This window comes from Rhamphochromis longiceps, linkage group LG23 (genome assembly GCF_057381845.1).
Source record: "Rhamphochromis longiceps isolate RC_006_pf linkage group LG23, R_longiceps_female_GT1.1, whole genome shotgun sequence".
NCBI lineage: Eukaryota > Metazoa > Chordata > Actinopteri > Cichliformes > Cichlidae > Rhamphochromis > Rhamphochromis longiceps.
The window spans coordinates 17,714,491-17,734,418 of NC_140578.1; the positions used below are offsets into that span (position 1 = coordinate 17,714,491).

The 19,928-nt window shown below is 44.7% G+C and overlaps 1 protein-coding gene across 2 annotated transcripts in view; it reads left to right on the forward strand.

Moving 5' to 3' along the window:
• LOC146641561 (protein NLRC3-like) overlaps positions 1-19,928 on the forward strand; it is a 41,250-nt gene that overhangs the window by 12,983 nt on the left and 8,339 nt on the right. The window contains exons 7-12 of one of the 2 annotated variants that reach the window (XM_085399541.1): positions 2,037-2,115; positions 2,273-2,501; positions 2,632-4,435; positions 5,441-5,614; positions 7,801-7,974; positions 8,224-8,397. In XM_085399541.1, coding sequence (XP_085255667.1) covers positions 2,037-2,115; positions 2,273-2,501; positions 2,632-4,435; positions 5,441-5,614; positions 7,801-7,974; positions 8,224-8,397 — 2,634 coding nt within the window. The remainder of the gene's footprint in view (positions 1-2,036; positions 2,116-2,272; positions 2,502-2,631; positions 4,436-5,440; positions 5,615-7,800; positions 7,975-8,223; positions 8,398-19,928) is intronic. The other variant, XM_085399542.1, reaches the window with a different exon arrangement.

Here is a 19,928-nt window from a genome sequence, read left to right on the forward strand (position 1 = left end):
TGTTTTAAAAAACAGTAACTTCTTATAGTAATGACTGTAACATAAAGATCTCACACCAGGTTTACAGATTATTCTATTTCTTTGAAGTGTTTTGTTATGTCCATCACCTATCCTGAAGTGTTTCTGACAAGAACTCTGTTGTTATGTCTCATTTCTTGCTGAGAAGTGAAGTGGAGGCAGGTGTTTCACTCCATGTCTCCTGTTGAAATAAAATGCTTCCAGTTTTGTATCATAATTTCTGCATCTGATTAGAGTTTAATCTGGCCGTTTTGGAATCAGGTTCCCTTTGTGTGATGGGAGAGTAGATAGATTTTAAGTCCCATGAATAGTCCAGCCGGGTTATTACCAGTAGGTATTATAGCTGTTGCTCTGTAGCATATCAGTTCTAGCAGTGGATCCTCTTTTTATCAGAGGGAGTTTGTCAATCTGAACAGCATGCTTTGCAAGAACATTTCCTTGGGGGTTGTGTAGACTTCATTTGACATTAACAATGCCATAGTCTCTACAGAAGTCTTTTTCAATCTCACTAATGTACTGTCGACTGTTTTCACTAGTTATTATAATAATAATAATTTAAATTCATTTTTATTTACTCTGCTGCTTCATATTGTGAGGTAAAAAACCCTACAGGAATACAGAGAAAGCCCCAACATGCTGAGGGTACTTCAGCATAATTTCTCATTAGCTCAGTCACTCATGCATATCACGACTCTTTATGATTTCAACATTATCCCTTTTTATTTCAGTTATATAGGAATACTTTTTTCTCTCAATGACTTGTTTTTTAAATCATACATTGTAAAATAAGAGATTCTCTGAGATTCTTCAGCCTTCTTAGTGTCTCACTTATTCCTTCCTCTCATTCCTATCACCCCTTACACAAAGAGACTCTCTGAGACCAATATCAGCATTAAGATAAGAGATGAGATAAGATATACCTTTATTAGTCCCACAAGGGTTAATTTCATGTTAAGGCTGCTCACCTACTGCACGCAATGGCGGCGCCATCTTACCCTCCGACCATACATACATTACACAAAAACATCACATGGGCAAGACAGGTCAGAGAGGTATAACAATGGAAAATACACCACATGAGGACAGATAAGGAGAAAAAAATAACTCCCTCCAAACTGAGCTCCAATAGGGAGATCAGTTTGAGAACAGAAAAAAAAAACACCTCTGCACATAGCACATGAAAAAACTCTTAATACACCAAAGAAACACATGACAAGCAACAGGGGTGGGTAAAGGGTAAGGGACAGCCAATGTAGACAATACATCCGGGCCTGCAGCATATGCACTGGTCTCCTTGATCCACCGTCAGCATGGGAGGGGAATTAGTACTAAACATACCACTCCACACAAAATCTCAGTTAAAAGTCAGGTATTGGAATCATTTCAATGGTTGGGCTATTTTTTTTCTTATTCATCATATTGATTAGACCTTTATTCGATTATATTCTGACTAGAATTAAGTATCACTAACTATTAGCACTTACCCATAAAAAGACTGCATGTTAAGTCATTTTATTCCTTTTTTGGATAAAGTTAAGCTGGGGATCTTGATCTCTATGACAGCGTGCAGTCCAGTCCTCTGCCCTTTGTTTATCCAGAGAAAGCCACATATAAAAAATCCAGTGGAAAAGAATTCATTTTTGTGTCCATGAAAATGGATGGCACAGTAAATGGTTCTTTAAATTCAAGGAAAAGACTCAACTTCTTGGACTTCTTGGAGTAAGGATTTAAACAAGATTGAACAAGATTAAAACCAAGATTGACTGATATTTCCAGAATCTGATATACAGTTTAACGTTTCAAACTTGAAGTTTGCTGAGCATGAAAGCTTATCAGAACACGGCAAGAACTTAAACTCAAAGAAAAACATTAAACTGAGCTGTTGCTTCTTAGTCGGATCAGCAAGAGTAGTAAACTTTTACAATTACAGGAGTCCTCTCGATAACTGTCTTTGTCAAAGTATAATTTCCTGGACCTTTATTCAGTGCCTGAACTAATTTTTCATGATTTCTCCACAGAGTGGACTGGGAGAGCTCAGAGGTTCCCAGTGGTCAGTCTGCCCAGCAGCATCAAACATGTCTGGAAAATATATTTATGGTCTGTACATATATAACAACTACTTTTACAGCTATGCTGGTAACAGATATCATTGCTCTTTGTAGATTTCTGGATTATCTTAAATGTTCAACATAGCTCTGCTTTTTGGCTCCATGATTGGGTCTGATTGGGTCATTTGTATAGTATTCTGTTACAGCGGCTGGAGGACAACATCATCACTTTTGTGAAGATGGAGCTGAAGAAAATCCAGAGACTTTTGAGTCCAGACAACCCAGAATGTTCAGAAAAACAGCAGGGAGGTGGGACCATGGACAGTAAAGATGAAGAAGAGCAGATGAGGAGTGGGAGAGGGGCTATTCTGAAGATTGCAGTGCAGTTCCTGAAGAGAATGAAGCAGGAGGATCTGGCTGAGCGTCTATGGAACCGTAAGGGGATTTCTCTTAAAATTTCAACCTCTGGATAAATAGAACATTTATACTTAGTCTTCAGGCAATTGGAATTTTTGGATAGTTATGCACAACTCGTTACTTTAATTTATTACTTGTGTTTTTTCAGAAGTGCTTTCTCCACTTTGTGAATGTGAACTTAAATCGAACCTGAAGAAGAAGTTCCAGTGTGTGTTTGAGGGGATTGCTAAAGCAGGAAACCCAACCCTTCTGAATCAGATCTACACAGAGCTTTTCATCACAGAGGGAGGGACTCCAGAGCTCAGTGATGAGCATGAGGTTAGACAGATTGAAACAGTATCCAGGAAATCAGACAGACCAGAAACAATAATCAGACAAGAAGACATCTTTAAAGCCTCAACTGCAAGTAATCAAACAGTAAGAACAGTGCTGACAAAAGGAGTGGCTGGCATTGGGAAAACAGTCTTAACACAGAAGTTCACTCTGGACTGGGCTGAAGAAAAAGCAAACCAGGATATCCAGTTCATATTTCCATTCACTTTCAGAGAGCTGAATGTGCTGAAAGAGGAAAAGTTCAGCTTGGTGGAACTTGTTCATCACTTCTTTACTGAAACCAAAGAAGCAGGAATCTGCAGCTTTGAAGACTTCCAGGTTGTGTTCATCTTTGATGGTCTGGATGAGTGTCGACCTCCTCTGGACTTCAACAAAATTAAACTTCTGAGTGACCCTAGAAAGTCCTCCTCAGTGGATGTGCTGCTGATAAACCTCATCAGTGGGAATCTGCTTCCCTCTGCTCGCCTCTGGATAACCACACGACCTGCAGCAGCCAATCAGATCCCTCCACATTGTGTTGATTTGGTGACAGATGTCAGAGGGTTTACTGATCCACAGAAGGAGGAGTACTTCAGGAAGAGATTCAGTGATGAGGGGCAAGCCAGGAGGATCATTTCCCACATCAAGACATCACGAAGCCTACACATCATGTGCCACATCCCAGTCTTCTGCTGGATCACTGCTACAGTTCTGGAGGATGTGCTGAAAACCAGAGAGGGAGGAGAGCTACCCACAACCCTGACTGAGATGTACATCCACTTCCTGGTGGTTCAGGCCAAAGTGAAGAAGGTCAAGTATGATGGAGGAACTGAGACAGATCCACACTGGAGTCCAGAGAGCAGGACGATGATTGAGTCACTGGGAAAACTGGCTTTTCATCAGCTGCAGAAAGGAAACCTGATCTTCTATGAATCAGACCTGACAGAGTGTGGCATCAATATCAGAGCAGCCTCAGTGTACTCAGGAGTGTTCACACAGATCTTTAAAGAGGAGAGAGGACTGTACCAGTACAAGGTGTACTGCTTCATCCATCTGAGTGTTCAGGAGTTTCTGGCTGCTCTTCATGTCCATCTGACCTTCATCAACTCTGGAGTCAATCTGCTGGAAGAGGAACAACCAACAACAACCATGTTGTCTAAATTATTTAACAAACCAAAACTCCAGTATATCCACCAGAGTGCTGTGGAGAAGGCCTTACAGAGTCCAAATGGACACCTGGACTTGTTCCTCCGCTTCCTCCTGGGTCTTTCACTGCAGACCAATCAGAATCTTCTACGAGGTCTGTTGACAGAAGCAGGAAGTAAGTGGTCAAACAATCAGGTAACAGTCCAGTACATCAAGAAGAAAATTAGAAAGAATCTGTCTGCAGAGAAAAGCATCAATCTTTTCCACTGTCTGAATGAACTGAAGGATTGTTCTCTAGTGGAGGAGATCCAACAGTCCTTGAAATCAGGGCATCTCTCCACAGACAAACTGTCTCCTGCACAGTGGTCAGCTCTGGCCTTCATCTTACTGTCATCAGAAAAAGATCTGGACATGTTTGACATGAAGAAATACTCTGCTTCAGAGGAGGCTCTTCTGAAGCTGCTTCCAGTGGTCAAAGCATCCAACAAAGCTCTGTAAGTATATTTGTGCTCATCCATTTCGTTACAAAATATGGTTGATTCAGTGATTTCTTTCATCACAAGTCCATATCGTACCATATTACCAAATTACTTTTATTAATTTTAGTACAGCTGATAAGCTTTTTAATATTGTGGACACTAAAATTTTTACTCTGACAAACATATACTAAATCCTGGATAACCTTTGAAGAAAAAAGAAAAACATTTAAGGAGCTCAACAAATTTGGACACAACAACCTACTTCCAACACACTAAACGTGAGCACATGAAGATCCTACTAACATAGGGGTCTCTGCTCAATTCTCCAAAATGTTCTTCCTCAAGTTGTAGCCACTGGTTTGTCCACACACTTTGAGGTTGCGTCTACGCATGCCTAACTGTGATATCAGCAACATTAAAAAATCCAACAAAAAGATGTAATCTCAACTTTTTTTATATTCATTTCCTTAAATAGCAGGAAAATGAAGACAAAAACAAACAAGCTGAAAACTGAATCACAGTGTTTACATTGCTTGTGTGGTTACATTGCCTGGTGATCTTTGTATCTTTACTTTGTCAAACAGATGTATACTAATATGACTATGTGTTGAGAAACTTAATCATTGTGGTTCTCAGATGAGAAATTCTATCCCTCTTTAGTCTCTCAAAAACAATTAGAATGTGAACAACAAGCACCTACTAAATAAATCCCTCCCCCCCCCCCCCCCCCCCCCCCCCAAAAAAAAAAAAAAAAAAACATGGCTTCAGTCCTTTAAACACCCATGACAGGGCTGTATGCCTTTGCCATTTGGTGCTGAACTAATATCAATAAATGTATCTTTCACTCAGTGGTTTCCATTTAGATACAAAGAAAGAATTTAGTTTTCCCTAAACAAATTCAAATTATTTAAGATTTGTCCCAGGATAGCATTTAATTAACTGGCGAATTGTGCTGTTTGGCTCATCTGTATTCATCATTTGAATTTATCTAATCACATTTTCTTTCTCTTCTTTTTTTAGACTGAGTGCCTGTAACCTGTCAGAGAAAGGCTGTGAAGCTCTGTCCTCAGTTCTCAGATCCCAGTCCTCTAGTTTGACAGAGTTGGACATGAGTAACAATAACCTAAGGGATTCTGGTGTAGAGCTTCTGTCTGTTGGAATGGAGAGTCCACACTGTAGACTAGAAACTATCAGGTTAGCTCAGGTGATTTGTTTTTACGGGAAAAAAAATACATTATTAAACATAGGTAATTAATAGGGGTGCAATGATATTCGTATCGATATTGAACCGTTCGATACAGTGCTTTCGGTTCGGTACGCATATGCATCGAACAATACAAAATTTGTAATTTATTTTATCAACTTTCCTTCTGACGATGCTGTCTGTGTTGAGCGCTCAGTGAATCTGCGTTCGACTACTCCGCCTAGGCTGCACTGTCGAGCGCAGATCCACTGAGCGCTCAACACAGACAGCATCGTCAGAAGGAAGAGCGCAGGGCAAGCTAGCGAGACAGAAGTTAAGCTCTCCTTGCAACATGGACCTCCCCCACCCTCATTCAGATCTGGCGTTTGGAATTATTTTGGTTTTCATGTGACGTATGACCCTGAAGGTAAGCGAGTCATGGACTAAAGTAAAACAGTATGTTAGATGTGCCATGCAATGCTCAATTACATGGGTGGGAACTAGTGTGTTAGCGCAGTTAGCTCGTTAACGTGTTGGCCGTCTAGCCCCATTGGCAGTAGCGGAGATTTGCCGTGTTGTGGCGTTAAGGTCATTTCAACGAGATTAACCTGAAAGCACTAGTGGGAACACAACGAATATGACTGCACATTTACGCCGACATCATCCTAGTGCAAAGACAAGTGGAAGCAGACAAAAACAAGCAAGCATGCTACTAACTTTAGCCGAGTCATTTAGACAGCTGTTAGCACATGATTCTCCTTATATGTTTAATGTGCTGCTGAGAATATAGCCCAGAAGAAGCGGATAGTATAGCTTTTATTTTGGAAAGAGACATTTCTCTGTAATAAACTCTCTTTTCCAAAGATGAGTGATTCCTCAATCAGATACAGGGCTCGCAAAATCGCTAGCCCGACGTCCTGGGGCTAGCGATTTTTCCAGTCGGGCTACCAAAATCTATCTCTGCCCTGCCCGTCCGGCTATTGTAGGAAGGAAAAATATATGTCAATGCTTTTGCATTCTTTCAGAAATGTAGCTGGGTAATTATGTCATTGGCATCGGTGAGCCACTGTCAATATGTGACATATTGAAATCGCGTTTGAATTTGCTTTCACTTTGCAATCGTGCGAACTGTGTATAGAGAGCGACAGCACTGATCTGTGAGTGATGATAATTTGTGCACCAATTCCTCTGACATCGTCTTATCAATCGTTAGCTTACTATGCAAACATGACAAGTGAAATCTCCCGCAGCAAGCTTAAACATGTGAGAGGTTGATCGCGCAGAGAATCGCTGAGCTTATGTGAGTGCGTGTGTAAAAGCAGCAGGATATATATTTTAGTTCTGCTGAGCCAAATAAGACAGGTCAGGGTGAAGAAGTGACAGCCAAAGAAAAGCTTTCCACAAAATGGAGAAGTTATGACAAATCAGACTATAAGGCAAAAAGAAAGTGCAGCTTTATGGTTTCATGGACAAAAGAATTTCTGTGGCTGCAATATGACGAGCTAAATAACCAGGGGTGCACATAAGTGGTCCGCAGGTGCGCATTCACTGTCAAAATAAAAAACACGCACAAGGGTTAGGGTTAAATTTAAAAACTGTACTTTTGAGTTAAAATATATATTTATAATTTTAATAAATGACAAATTAAAAAGGCATGAACATTTTTTTTGTATCGAAAAAATATCGAACCGTGACACCAAAGTATCGAACCGAACCGTGAATTTTGTGTATCGTTGCACCCCTAGTAATTAAGTTTAACTTACATATTTTTGCATCTTTATATTTTTAGCATTTCAGTCTAGGTCAGGATAAATTTCACAATTAAAATTTCTAACTTATTTGACATAAGGCCAAGAGACAATAAGGATTTCACTTAGTCCTAAAACAAAATATCCATCCATCCATCCATCCATCCATCCATTCATTCTCTTCTGAATATACTTGTCAGGGGGTGCTGGAGCCTATCCCAGCTACCATAGGGCAAGAGGCAGAATACACCCTATATTGGTCACCAGTCTGTCACAGGGCAAACACATATAGACAAACACCCATTCACACTCACATTCACAATGTAGAATTACCAATTAACCTAACCCCACTGACAAAACAAAACAGAATAAATATTGCTAAATCTAATAACTATTTTGGCCACCATAGACACACTTTAATTAAAGCCTTCTTTTGTATATTTTTTCAGATTGAGAGGCTGTAACCTCACAGAGAAAAGCTGTGAAGCTCTCTCCTCAGTTTTCAACTCACAGTCCTCTAGCCTGAGAGAGTTGGACTTGAGTAACAATGACCTGCAGGATTCCGGAGTGAAGCTTCTGTCCACTGGACTAAAGAGTCCACACTGTATGCTGGAAACTCTCAGGTCACATCAAGAGACATTTTGTTTTTCATCAACAGACCAAAATTGCCAATATTATTATCTTCTCTCATGACTTTGCAGTTTTAGTATTATTTTAAAATCACAGAAAACTGCCACATTTTTGTTTATTTTAACATAAGGCAATGAAGATTCCAGTTGGTCCTGAAATATTGCCAAATCTATTGTTTTCTTGTCGTACCTTGAATACGCTTTAACACCAGTGCTATTATGTTCTTCTTCATCATTTTTCAGACTGAATGTATGTAATCTGTCTGAGAGAACCTGTGAAGTGCTGTCCTTATTACGCAGTTCCCAGTTCTCTAGACTGAGACAACTGGACCTAAGTAACAATGACCTGCAGGATTCAGGACTGAAGCTTCTATCTGCTGGACTGGAGAGTCCAGATTGTACTATGGAAACTCTCAGGTCAGGATTCAGACTTTTCAACTGATGATCATTTCACATATGAAAGGGGGAAAGAAAAAGAGAGCAGAGAGAGTGCGGACAAAGACACACTTGGCAAGAGAAAATCATATTTTAAATGCTTACTAATAATTAAATGCTATAGAGCTGTTCACAGAGCGTAAAATGGATTGAGTAAAGAAGAGGATTAGTACATCATGAAAAACTCCTAGGATCCTAACCCTATTACAGCAAAACTGAGAGAGGGTCTGCCTCCTCTTCTACTTTCAGAAACTCTAGAAAATAAGTCTGCTGTCAAAGGGAGAAGTGGGCAGTGTTATGTGTAAAGAGAAGGATTTTAAAATCACTTATGGATTTCACAGGGAGACAATATGGGTGAAATATGGTCTTTTCCTTCTATTCCCTATCATTTCTCTCACTCAGACATTTCCAATCAAGTGACGGCTTTTTCTTTTTTTTTTGATTAACCAAAGAGAAGCCTAATTCCACCAGGACTAGGAACTTTTCTTTGTGCAAGGAAGATCAAGATGAACATATCAAATCCGGTTCTTTTCTGAATTCTTTTGGCGACAGAGAAAGACTGGACTCAGTGTGGTCAAAGCTCAAAAAATAATCTTTATTGTACATTTCCAGAAACGGAGAACTGCAGACACGAGCACACACCCACAGTTCTGAAAACATTGCAAGCTATTATTTCACCCGTCTCACCCTCCAGATGTTTCCTGTTGACTTATTCATTTCATGCTTATCTTTAACACCTCCTGCATCAACTGTTGCTATGCAAGCACAAAGCAAGAAAAATATGTTTCACCTCTACCCTAGAAATAAATCTATGTGATGTCTGTGTTTGTAAGCATGTTATGCATTAACCTTTTAGTTTTACTTCTGTCACCTCTCACCATGTATCACCTGGACAGTCCCGCCAGATGAAGCTTATGACCCTCAAAAGACTGAGTGCTTAGGTCTTTATGAGCACATTTTGCAGTATGTGTAAGAAAATGATTATAACTGCTTATTCTATCAGACATTTTCAATCAGTTAAGCTTAAGCATAAAGGCAATTACTTATGCATAGGTTTTACCGTACCTAAATTATCAAACACCCTTTCGACTATATTTGCTCCGGGCCTGCAAACCTGTGTTTAAGGAATAAAATCAGTTAAATCTTTTGAACTCCTGGTTCCATCCAGAGCCTGCATCCTCCGAACTACCTAGAAACAAAACCTGTGTGTTAACATTAAGTTCACATTTGAAACTCAGTTTTTCCCGCTGTCCTTCCCTCATTATGATCCAATCTGTGCTATAAAAAACAAAACTTAAAACAGTTTTGTTTTTTAACAAAAAAAACCAAAAAAACCCCCACTTAAAACAGACACCAGAGGTGAAGGGAGCCACCAGGCTGAAGGAGGAGTCCTATCTGGCTTGGTTAGCCTGTGGGACTCCGGAGGCAGCTGACAGGTATCGACAGGCCAAGCGGAATGCGGCTCGGGCAGTGGCTGAAGCAAAAACTCGGGTGTGGGAGGAGTTCGGAGAGGCCATGGAAAAAGACTTTCGGACTGCCTCGAAGAGGTTCTGGCAAACCGTCAGACGTCTCAGGAGGGGAAAGCGGTGCTCTACCTGCACTGTGTATAGTGCTGGTGGAGCGCTGTTGACGTCGACTGAGAAAATTGTCAGGCGGTGGAAGGAATACTTCGAGGACCTCCTTAATCCCACTGACACGTCTTCCGAGGAGGAAGCAGAGTCTGGGGATGAGGGGAATGACCCGCCAATTTCCGGGGGCGAGGTCACTGAGGCAGTTAAACAACTCCTTGGTGGCAGAGCCCCTGGTGTTGACGAGGTCCGCCCCGAGTTCCTGAAGGCTCTGGACGTTGTAGGGCTGTCCTGGTTGACACGCCTTTGCAATGTTGCGTGGAGATCGGGGGCAGTACCTGTGGACAGGCAGACCGGGGTGGTGGTCCCCATCTTTAAGAAAGGGGACCGGAGGGTGTGTTCCAACTACAGGGGGATCACACTCCTCAGCCTCCCTGGGAAAGTCTATGCCAGGGTGCTGGAAAGGAGAGTTCGTCCGCTAGTCGAACCTCGGATACAGGAGGAACAATGCGGTTTTCGTCCTGGTCGCGGAACACTGGACCAGCTCTTTATCCTCTCGAGGGTACTTGAGGGCGCATGGGAGTTTGCCCAACCAGTCTACATGTGTTTTGTGGACTTGGAGAAGGCATTCGACCGTGTCCCTCGAGGTGTCCTGTGGGAGGTGCTGCGGGAGTATGGGGTGTCTGGCCCATTGCTACGGGCCATTCGATCCCTATACAACCGTTGCAGGAGCTTGGTTCGCATTGCCGGCAATAAGTCGGACTCGTTCCCGGTGGGTGATGGGCTCCGCCAGGGCTGCCCTTTGTCTCCGGTTCTGTTCATAATTTTTATGGACAGGATTTCTAGGCGCAGCCAAGTGGCGGAGGGCTTTCGCTTTGGTGGCCTCAGAATCTCATCTCTGATTTTTGCGGATGATGTGGTTCTGTTGGCTTCATCAGGTGAGGGCCTCCAGCTCGCACTGGAGCGGTTCGCAGCCGAGTGTGAAGCAGCGGGAATGAGGATCAGCACCTCCAAATCTGAGGCCATGGTTCTCAGCCGGAAAAGGGTGGAGTCCGACTCCGGGTCGGGGATGAGTTCCTGCCCCAAGTGGAGGAGTTCAAGTATCTCGGGGTCTTGTTCGCGAGTGATGGTAAATGGTAAATGGCCTGTATTTATATAGCGCTTTACTAGTCCCTAAGGACCCCAAAGCGCTTTACATATCCAGTCATCCACCCATTCACACACACATTCACACACTGGTGATGGCAAGCTACATTGTAGTCACAGCCACCCTGGGGCGCACTGACAGAGGCGAGGCTGCCGGACACTGGCGCCACCGGGCCCTCTGACCACCACCAGTAGGCAACGGGTGAAGTGTCTTGCCCAAGGACACAACGACCGAGACTGTCCAAGCCGGGGCTCGAACCGGCAACCTTCCGATTACAAGGCGAACTCCCAACTCTTGAGCCACGATCGCCCAAGTGATGGGAGAAGGGAGCCGGAGATTGACAGACGGATTGGGGCTGCAGCTGCTGTAATGCGGACGCTGCACCGGTCCGTCGTGGTGAAGAGGGAGCTGAGTGTAAAAGCGAAGCTCTCAATTTACCGGTCGATCTACGTCCCTACCCTCACCTATGGCCACGAGCTGTGGGTAGTGACCGAAAGAACGAGATCGCGGATACAAGCGGCGGAAATGAGCTTCCTCCGAAGGGTGGCTGGCCTCTCCCTTAGAGATAGGGTGAGAAGTTCGGCCATCCGGGAGGGGCTCAGAGTAGAGCCGCTGCTGCTCCACATCGAAAGGAGTCAGCTGAGGTGGTTCGGGCATCTGACAAGGATGCCCCCTGGGCGCCTCCTGGGTGAGGTGTTCCAGGCATGTCCCACCGGGAGGAGGCCCCGGGGAAGACCCAGGACACGCTGGAGAGATTATATCTCTCGGCTGGCCTGGGAACGCCTTGGTATTCCCCCGGATAAGCTGGAGGAGGTGGCTGGGGAGAGGGAGGTCTGGGCCTCTTTGCTTAGGCTGCTGCCCCCGCGACCCGGCCTCGGATAAGCGGTTGAAGATGGATGGATGGAACTTAAAACAGAACAGTTATCAGTCATGCGCTTCATACAAAATTTGTGTATGTTTTACTTTCACGTTGATCTTCTGAGTGTCATGGTGCTTCTTAACTTGACTTTATCAAAGCTAACCAAAATAGGTTTGCTTTCTTTACTTTGCTCGTTTTCCTCCAGTACCACCTCGTATCACACGCCCTTCCACTTGGACCAGTGTTTGTTATTCTATCACTGTACTTTGAATGTGACAAGTCTACCATTCCCCTATATAATTCCTAAATATTGCTTTGGTCCTGACTATTTTCCTCTATAAAATTTAATTGATTTCTACAGTGGCCTGTTATGGTTAATGGTAACATCAATGATATCAAAAATGTTCTTCCCTTTAGCATTTGGCATTTTCCCAACAATATAATGTGTTACCCTTATCTAAACCCAGCCAATAAAACAAAATTTTCTTAAAGCAAACATCACCAACCCAAAATTAGCAGCCGAAAGGTTAAGTCTGCAGCTCCACACTCTCATGTGAACCTCCAGTCTCTATTCTCCTGCTTCTGCCAAAAGCAAAACAAAGCAAAGCAAAGCATCCACCTTTCTCTTACCGGCATGGTGAATTGTTTGTCAACATTTATTCATCCTAACCTTGGTCCAGTCTTTGTCTCATTGTCAAGTCAGTCAACACTTTAGTCCACATCATCAGTCCAGTCACAGTCCAGTCACACACATTCATGCACACGCATTCACACGAGATATTGCGGATAGTGGAGACTTACGCGCAACCCATTCCAGTCTCCATCACCCGCAAAGTCATGTCATCATTTTTAAAAGAAAAAACCATTGTTTATGATTTTGGACTGGATTGACTCGCTGCAATCCTTTTAGACAGGAACTCACACGGTTCCCACAGGTAGCCTTTTCCTCAGCCCATTGTAATCTGGAAAAGCTCACCTTATATTTGCTCTCACAGAAATGTTTTACAGCGCTGTTAATTCGATCCACCAGGCCTGCTTACAACAAAGAATTAGAAAAAGAGAGCTGATTATTAACTCAAAGCACAAAACATCACCATAAGGGTGACACCTGACAGGTTTTCTCTAAGTGCACTGTGACAAAAATAATGGGCCCCTCCTAGACATGTCCATGTTTAAAACTCCCTCTATTGAACTAAGAAAACAACCCTAACCTAACTGACAGAATTAACCCATCACTAAAACAAAAACCCCAAAAATCTTAATCACAGAAAAATTTTGTTTACTAATCTAACAATAAGTTGTGGGAACTAGAACTTTCCGGGCCATAAAAGTTTTACCCTACTCCTTAACTAATACTTACATGGTCTGAAATCAGACTTAAAAATCACTTCCTCTGTTCATTTTCCCCACATTATATTTTATTGGTGGTTGCCCTCAGGTGCTTCAGTGTCCTGGACAAGTCTGAGGTCAACTGACATAGTTTCTCCTGCTAAATACACAGAAAATCTTGTTAAGAGCACAACAGTACTATTGCCCATTAAGCACTTTCTAAACACTTTATAACAATGTATCATTACTAAATTATAAATAAATAACTAAATTTCTTCTCCAGATCTGCACTACTGCACTTAGTCATAGACTTTATTTAATTGTCCTATACCTAGCTTCACTCATGCAGTCAGACAGGAAACTTGAGTTTTTTTTTTCTTTTCCTGTCCCGGCACGCACCCACGGTTCTGAAAACATTGCAAGCTAAAATACACATATAGTTCTGCTATACGTCACACACAGACACACAGTTTCGATCAAAACAACTCCTTCTGGTCTGACTAATGTGTGTGTGTGTGTGTTACTTAGTTCCGCTTTTTCTGTCTGGTTTCCTGTACTTTATTAATATGCCTCTGCAGCTCTGCACTAAACTTCCTGTTTCTTAACTTCCCCTTACAAAAGCCTCTGTTGCTAGGTGACCTGTCACCCTCTGACCTAGTTCTTTCTCACATCTGGCCTTGGTCTATAAAGGCCTCTATTATTAAAATACATAAAACAATACAATCAGAAAATAAGCACTAAGAATATATTTATTTCGTAACAAACACCACCAGAGCCCTAGAAAATGGCCTCACTACTCACTGGCACTTCACTACTGTGAATGTCTGGTTTAGTGTCTGCCTTTTCCACATTCTACACGCCACTAAACAATACAATTACACTTGTAAAATTATTGGATTAAATAACAACAAATAGGGCCATTTAAGAATATGAACAACCTTTGTGCAACTTCTTGATTGTGTGTGTAATAGAGAATTAATGACTTTGGTATAGCTGGAAAAATATTAATCAATTTCACCTTACAGAATCCATTTCTTAGAATTTCAATATTATAAAAATTCAAATGACACCTATTCCCAGTTGTAAACAATTATTTTGTTATAATTAAGTTAGATAATTTGCAATATTTGCAACAAACCACAACTTGTTTTCTATGACTATAAGAGATGCTGTAAGATGGGTGTGGATTTATAGTTCATAATAGCACAGAAACAACACTATTGAAGGTTACTATTGATCTTCTGTCACAAACAAGGATGCAGTGGACTCAAGAGCAGACTCAATTGCTCGAACTATGTACAATTTATTGAAAGGAAAAGGAACTTAAACAAGACTGGGTCTAACAGAAATCATTCGCAGGAACTGAGGGAGGCCCGAGGGCGGAGAAACGGATGTTGAACACAAGGAGAACACGGGCGGGAACTTCTGCAAACACAGGAGAAGGGTTTTACTGAATGGGATTCAATTAAAGGGCAGAAGTGAGTGGTACTAGTGGAGAGTCTTGTGCTTACTTGAAAACACCAGCTATTAGGCGGGGAAGGGGTTGCCGTGGGAGCGTCCCAGGGATGGTTGAGAGTGTGGGGAAGCTGGTCCAGGTTCCAAGGTGTCCAGGGAAGTTAAAGTACGGGCTGGAGGGCAGGCTGAGGAGAAGGTGAGTGTGTGGTCCTAGGGTTCTAGGCAGACTGGAGAACGGGATCGAAACAGAACCAGCGCTGCTGATGAGTACGACGGGTGATGAATCTGGAGAACACAGGAGACGGAGAACACATTAACCCACGATCCAGGCACACAGAGTCCGAGCACAGAGGAGGCCAAGTTTACCACGGGTGGTAGCAGGACGAACTGGCGAGGAGTGGCAGGCAGTGCTGGCTTAAAAACCCTCTAGATGGAGCCCCAGAAATTGGAAGCAGGTGATGAGCTGGCCAACTCCACCCCAGGGGACGGACAACAGGAACCTGGACCACACCTGACCAGACACTCCCACTGCATATGACAGTATCCCCTCCTCAAGGGTTGCCTCCCGGCGACCATCCGGACTGGGCCCTGCGAAGGGAGGTGTGAAAGTCAGAAATCAGGGACGGGTCCAGGATGAGTGACCGGGGAACCCAAGAATGCTCTTCAGGGCCGTAACCCTCCCAGTCCACCAGGTATTGGGCACCACGACCGCGGCGGCGCACGTCAACGATCCTCCTGACTGAGTAGGCCGGGTGACCGTCAATGAGCTGGGCGGGGGGCGGGGGAACGGACGGTGGGCACAGAGGACTGCTACGGACCGGTTTGACCTGAGAGACATGAAACATCGGGTGGATGCGCCAGGAAGCCGGAAGCCTGAGTCGGACTGCCGAGGGACTGATGACAGCAGCAATCTTGTAGGGGCCAATGTAACGGGGTGCCAATTTCCGAGAAAGCGACCTTAAGGGAATGTCCTTAGCACAGAGCCAAACCCTTTGTCCAGGTTGATAAGCTGGGGCAACAGAGCGGTGGCGATCCGCATAGTCCCGTTGACGGTCGACAGTCAGCCTGTCGAACCTTCTGCCACACCGGCCGGCAGCGTCGAAGGTGGTGCTGGACAGAAGGAACGGCCAGTTCTGTCTCATTCTCTGGGAACAACGGTGGCTGATAACCTAGTGAGGCTTCAAAGGGTGACAAACCTGTCGCCGAGGATGTGAGAGAATTATGGGCGTATTCCACCCAAGGTAACCTTGGCACCTAGGGCCGAACAAAAGGTTCTCCACACTTGGGAGATAAACTGGGGCCCCCTGTCAGAAACAATTTCCGAGGGTATGCCATGAAGTCGGAACACATGGTCTGTAAGAATCTGGGTGGTCTCAGTAGCTGTTGATAACTTTTCTAGGGCTATGAAATGGGCCGCTTTGGAGAACCGATCGACTATGGACAGGATCACCGTCTTCCCTGAGGAAGCTGGGAGGCCGGCAACAAAATCCAATGCAATATAAGACCAGGGACTATGTGGGGTACTCAGTGGTTCGAGTAAGCTAGACGGGTGCCGATTGGAGGTCTTACTACGGGCACAAACGGAACAGGCTGCCACATAATCCTTTACATCCTTGTCCATGGAATGCCACCAGAAATACCTCTTCAATAGTGCTGTAGTTCTACTCACTCCCGGGTGGCAAGTGAACCTTGCTGTGTGGATCCAGTGGATCACAGCTGACCGGGCGGCAGGAGGAACAAAACGCCGACCGGGTGGGCCAATTCCTGGATCGGGTTCACCTCGTAGACCCTGGCGTATGGCCTCCTCCACATCCCAGGTGAGGGAGCCAATTCTGCAGGTGGAAGGGAGAATGAGCTCAGGGCCCCTCAAACCTGATGCTCTGGCGGGACAGAGCATCAGGTTTGAGATTCCTGGAACCTGGGCGATAGGAAATGTCAAAGTTAAATCGGGTAAAGACGAGAGACCACCGAGCCTGGCGAGAGTTCAGTCTTTTTGCGTATTTGAGATAAGTTAGATTCTTGTGATCTGTCCAAATTATAAACGGATGTTTAGTTCCCTCCAGCCAGTGGCGCCACTCCTCTAAAGATAATTTAATGGCTAGAAGCTCTCTATCCCCCACGTCATAATTCTGTTCGGCAGGAGAAAGGCATCGAGAAAAATAGGCACAGGGCTGGAGCTTACCATGTGGACCAGACCTTTGTGACAGCACAGCCCCCACCCCACATTTGAAGCGTCAACCTCCACTATGAACTACTTACTTGTGTCAGGATGGATTAGAATGGGAGCTGATGTGAAGAGCTGTTTGAGCGTGGTGAAGGCTGAGTGAGTCTCGGGGGACCAAATGAAGGGAATCTTTGAGGAAGTGAGGCGAGTGAGAGGTGCAGCTACCTGGCTGTAGTTTCTGACATAGCGCCTGTAAAAATTTGCGAAACTAAGGAACTGTTGTAGCTGTCTGCGTGAATCAAGGATGGGCCACTCCACCACTGCCTTGATCTTTACAGGGTCCGTCTTCACCTGCCCTCCCGCCAGTAGGTAGCCCAGAAATGAGACAGACGAGGTGTGGAATTCGCATTTCTTGGCCTTTACATAGAGACGGTTCTCCAATAGTCGCTGCAGTACGCTTCGGACATGGACCTGATGTTCTTCGAGAGACTTTGAAAAAAATCAAAATGTCATCCAGGTAAACAAAAACATTCAGGAAATCTCTGAGCACGTCATTCACAAGTGCTTGAAAGACTGCAGGGGCTTTAGAGAGGCCAAATGGCATTACCAGATATTCAAAATGCCCCAGGGGAGTGTTGAAAGCAGTCTTCCATTCGTCTCCCTCCCTTATGCGGATGAGGTGTTATGCATTTCTCAAGTCCAGTTTGGAGAAGATAGTAGCACCATGAAGGGGTTCGAAAGCTGAATTGATCAAAGGCAGGGGGTATTTGTTCTTTATTGTGATCGCATTAAGTCCTCTGTAATCTATGCACGGCTGGAGCGACTTATCTTTCTTAGAAACGAAAACGAAACCCGCGGCCACTGGCGAGGAGGAAGGACGAATGAGACCGGCTGCTAGCGATTCCCGGATGTACTTCTCCATAGCCCCCCTCTCAGGACAGGACAGGTTATAAAGGCGGTTGGAGGGCAAAGGAGCACCAGGAAGGAGGTCAATGGCGCAATCATAAGGTCGATGAGGGTGCAGCGACTGAGCTCTGTCTTTACTAAACACCTCTTGTAGATCATGATATTCAGGAGGGACAGCGGTAAGGTCAGGAGTGGAAACAACCAATGGAGGAGAATTAGAAGCCTCCGAGGGCAAGTTGGCAAGTCAAAACAAACTCCAACTTGGTACTCTTTTCCCTGTCCAGTCGATGTGTGGATTATGCTTCTGCATCCACGGAAAACCGAGGATTACTGGCACGTCAAGGGAAGAAGTGGTAAAGAGGGTTATATTTTCCTGATGATTGCCTGCCAGCAGAGGCTGGAATTGGAGGCTCGAGCAGAGTGATGGGCAAGTTCAAAGATTTAGCCACCTCAGTGTCTATTAAATTTTGCTCTGACCCAGAGTCCACGAGAGCATGAAAAGAATGAGCCTTAGTACTAGCTATCAAAGAAACTGACAGCAAAAAACGGGGTTTATCTGTCATGGTCCTGAGTCTGAGGACTCGGTGTTTTGTGTTTCTTTATATTATTCTTTGTTCTCGGTTATTCTGTTTTGTCTTTTGTTTAGGTTTGCTATGTGTTAGTGTTTTTGTTTCATGCCTGCCTGTGTTCTCTCTGTCTGTCCATGGTGTTATTGTGTCTGCTCATGAGTCTGCCTGTCAAGTTCAGTGTCCTGTCTGGTTCTCTGTGTCTGTTAGTTTCCTGTTTTATTCTGAAAGTTCATGTCTCATGTCAGTGTGTTCAGTTTTACCTCTCCCCTGTCTCGTTAGCCTAATTGTGCCCAGCTGTGTCTCCCTTCTGTGGCCCATTCCCTGATTACTCCCCGTGTATTTAAGCCCTGTGTTTTCCTGTGCTCTCTGTTGCGTCGTCTGTTTAATTCCATGTCAGTCTGCATTATTCTATGTTACCCGGTACTCGTTCTGCGTCTCTCTGCCATCTCTCTTTGTGCATTTTGCTCCTCCTCCCGTGAGTGTCTGGTTTAAGTTTTGTTCGTTAGTTTTCCCAGTTTAGGTTTCTTTACTCCCCGCTCTGCTCTTCCTGTTTTGTCACCTTCTCACCGCTGTAAATAAACACTCACTCGCACCCCAGCCAGTACCTGCATTTTGGATCCTTTTTTAAATACACCACACGACTGCCCCCAGCCGTGACATTATCTCCTTTGAAAACACTGCCCACCCTTAACCCCGGACTTACCGGCGGGCCACGCCTTTTGGCCGGACCAGGCAGATGCGATGCGATGGCCGCTTCCTCCGCAGTAGAAAACACTCTGCGGCTCGGAAACGCCGTTCCTGCTCCTCAGGAGTGAGCCGTGAGCGGCCGATCTGCATAGGCTCTGGGGAAGGAGCGCGAGGACGGGCGGATGTTGTTACCAGAAGTGGCGGGGGTAACGTGGAAATGGTCGCGGGCCGAAACAGAGACGGAGAGGGCTTGGAACGTCTCTCAGCGTCTCTTTCCCTCAGTCGATTATCAATCCTGAGAGCGAGAGAGGCGAGTGCTTTGAACGTGGCCGGCTCGTCGTGTACAGCTAGCTGATCTTTCATCTGTTCGCTAAGGGACACTAGAAAAATACCCCGCAGCGCGGCGTCTGGCCAACCCCGTTTCTACAGCGGCGGTGCGGAACTCAATCGAATATTCCGCAACACTGCGTTTCCCCTGACAGAGTCCCAACAGCCTCTTAGCTGCAGTACCCTCAGAAATCGGGTGAGCGAATGTAGCCTTAAATTCCTCGAGGAATTCCTCATAGGAGCTTGAGGCAATCGGGTGAGAAGACAAAAACGCCTCAGCCCACGCGAGCGCCTTACCCCTTAGCAACCCTACAAAATGGGAAATCTTGGCAGCATCATTTGGGAAAGCGTGTGGCATGCGACTGAAGAACAACAAACACTGAAAAAGGAAGCCCCCACACTGACCCAACTCTCCGTGGAAAGGCTCAGGTGGAGGGGAGGAAATGCCCCGATAAACTGATTCTATCATAGTGGGTGCAGGCGACAGTCCCGGCTGACTGGG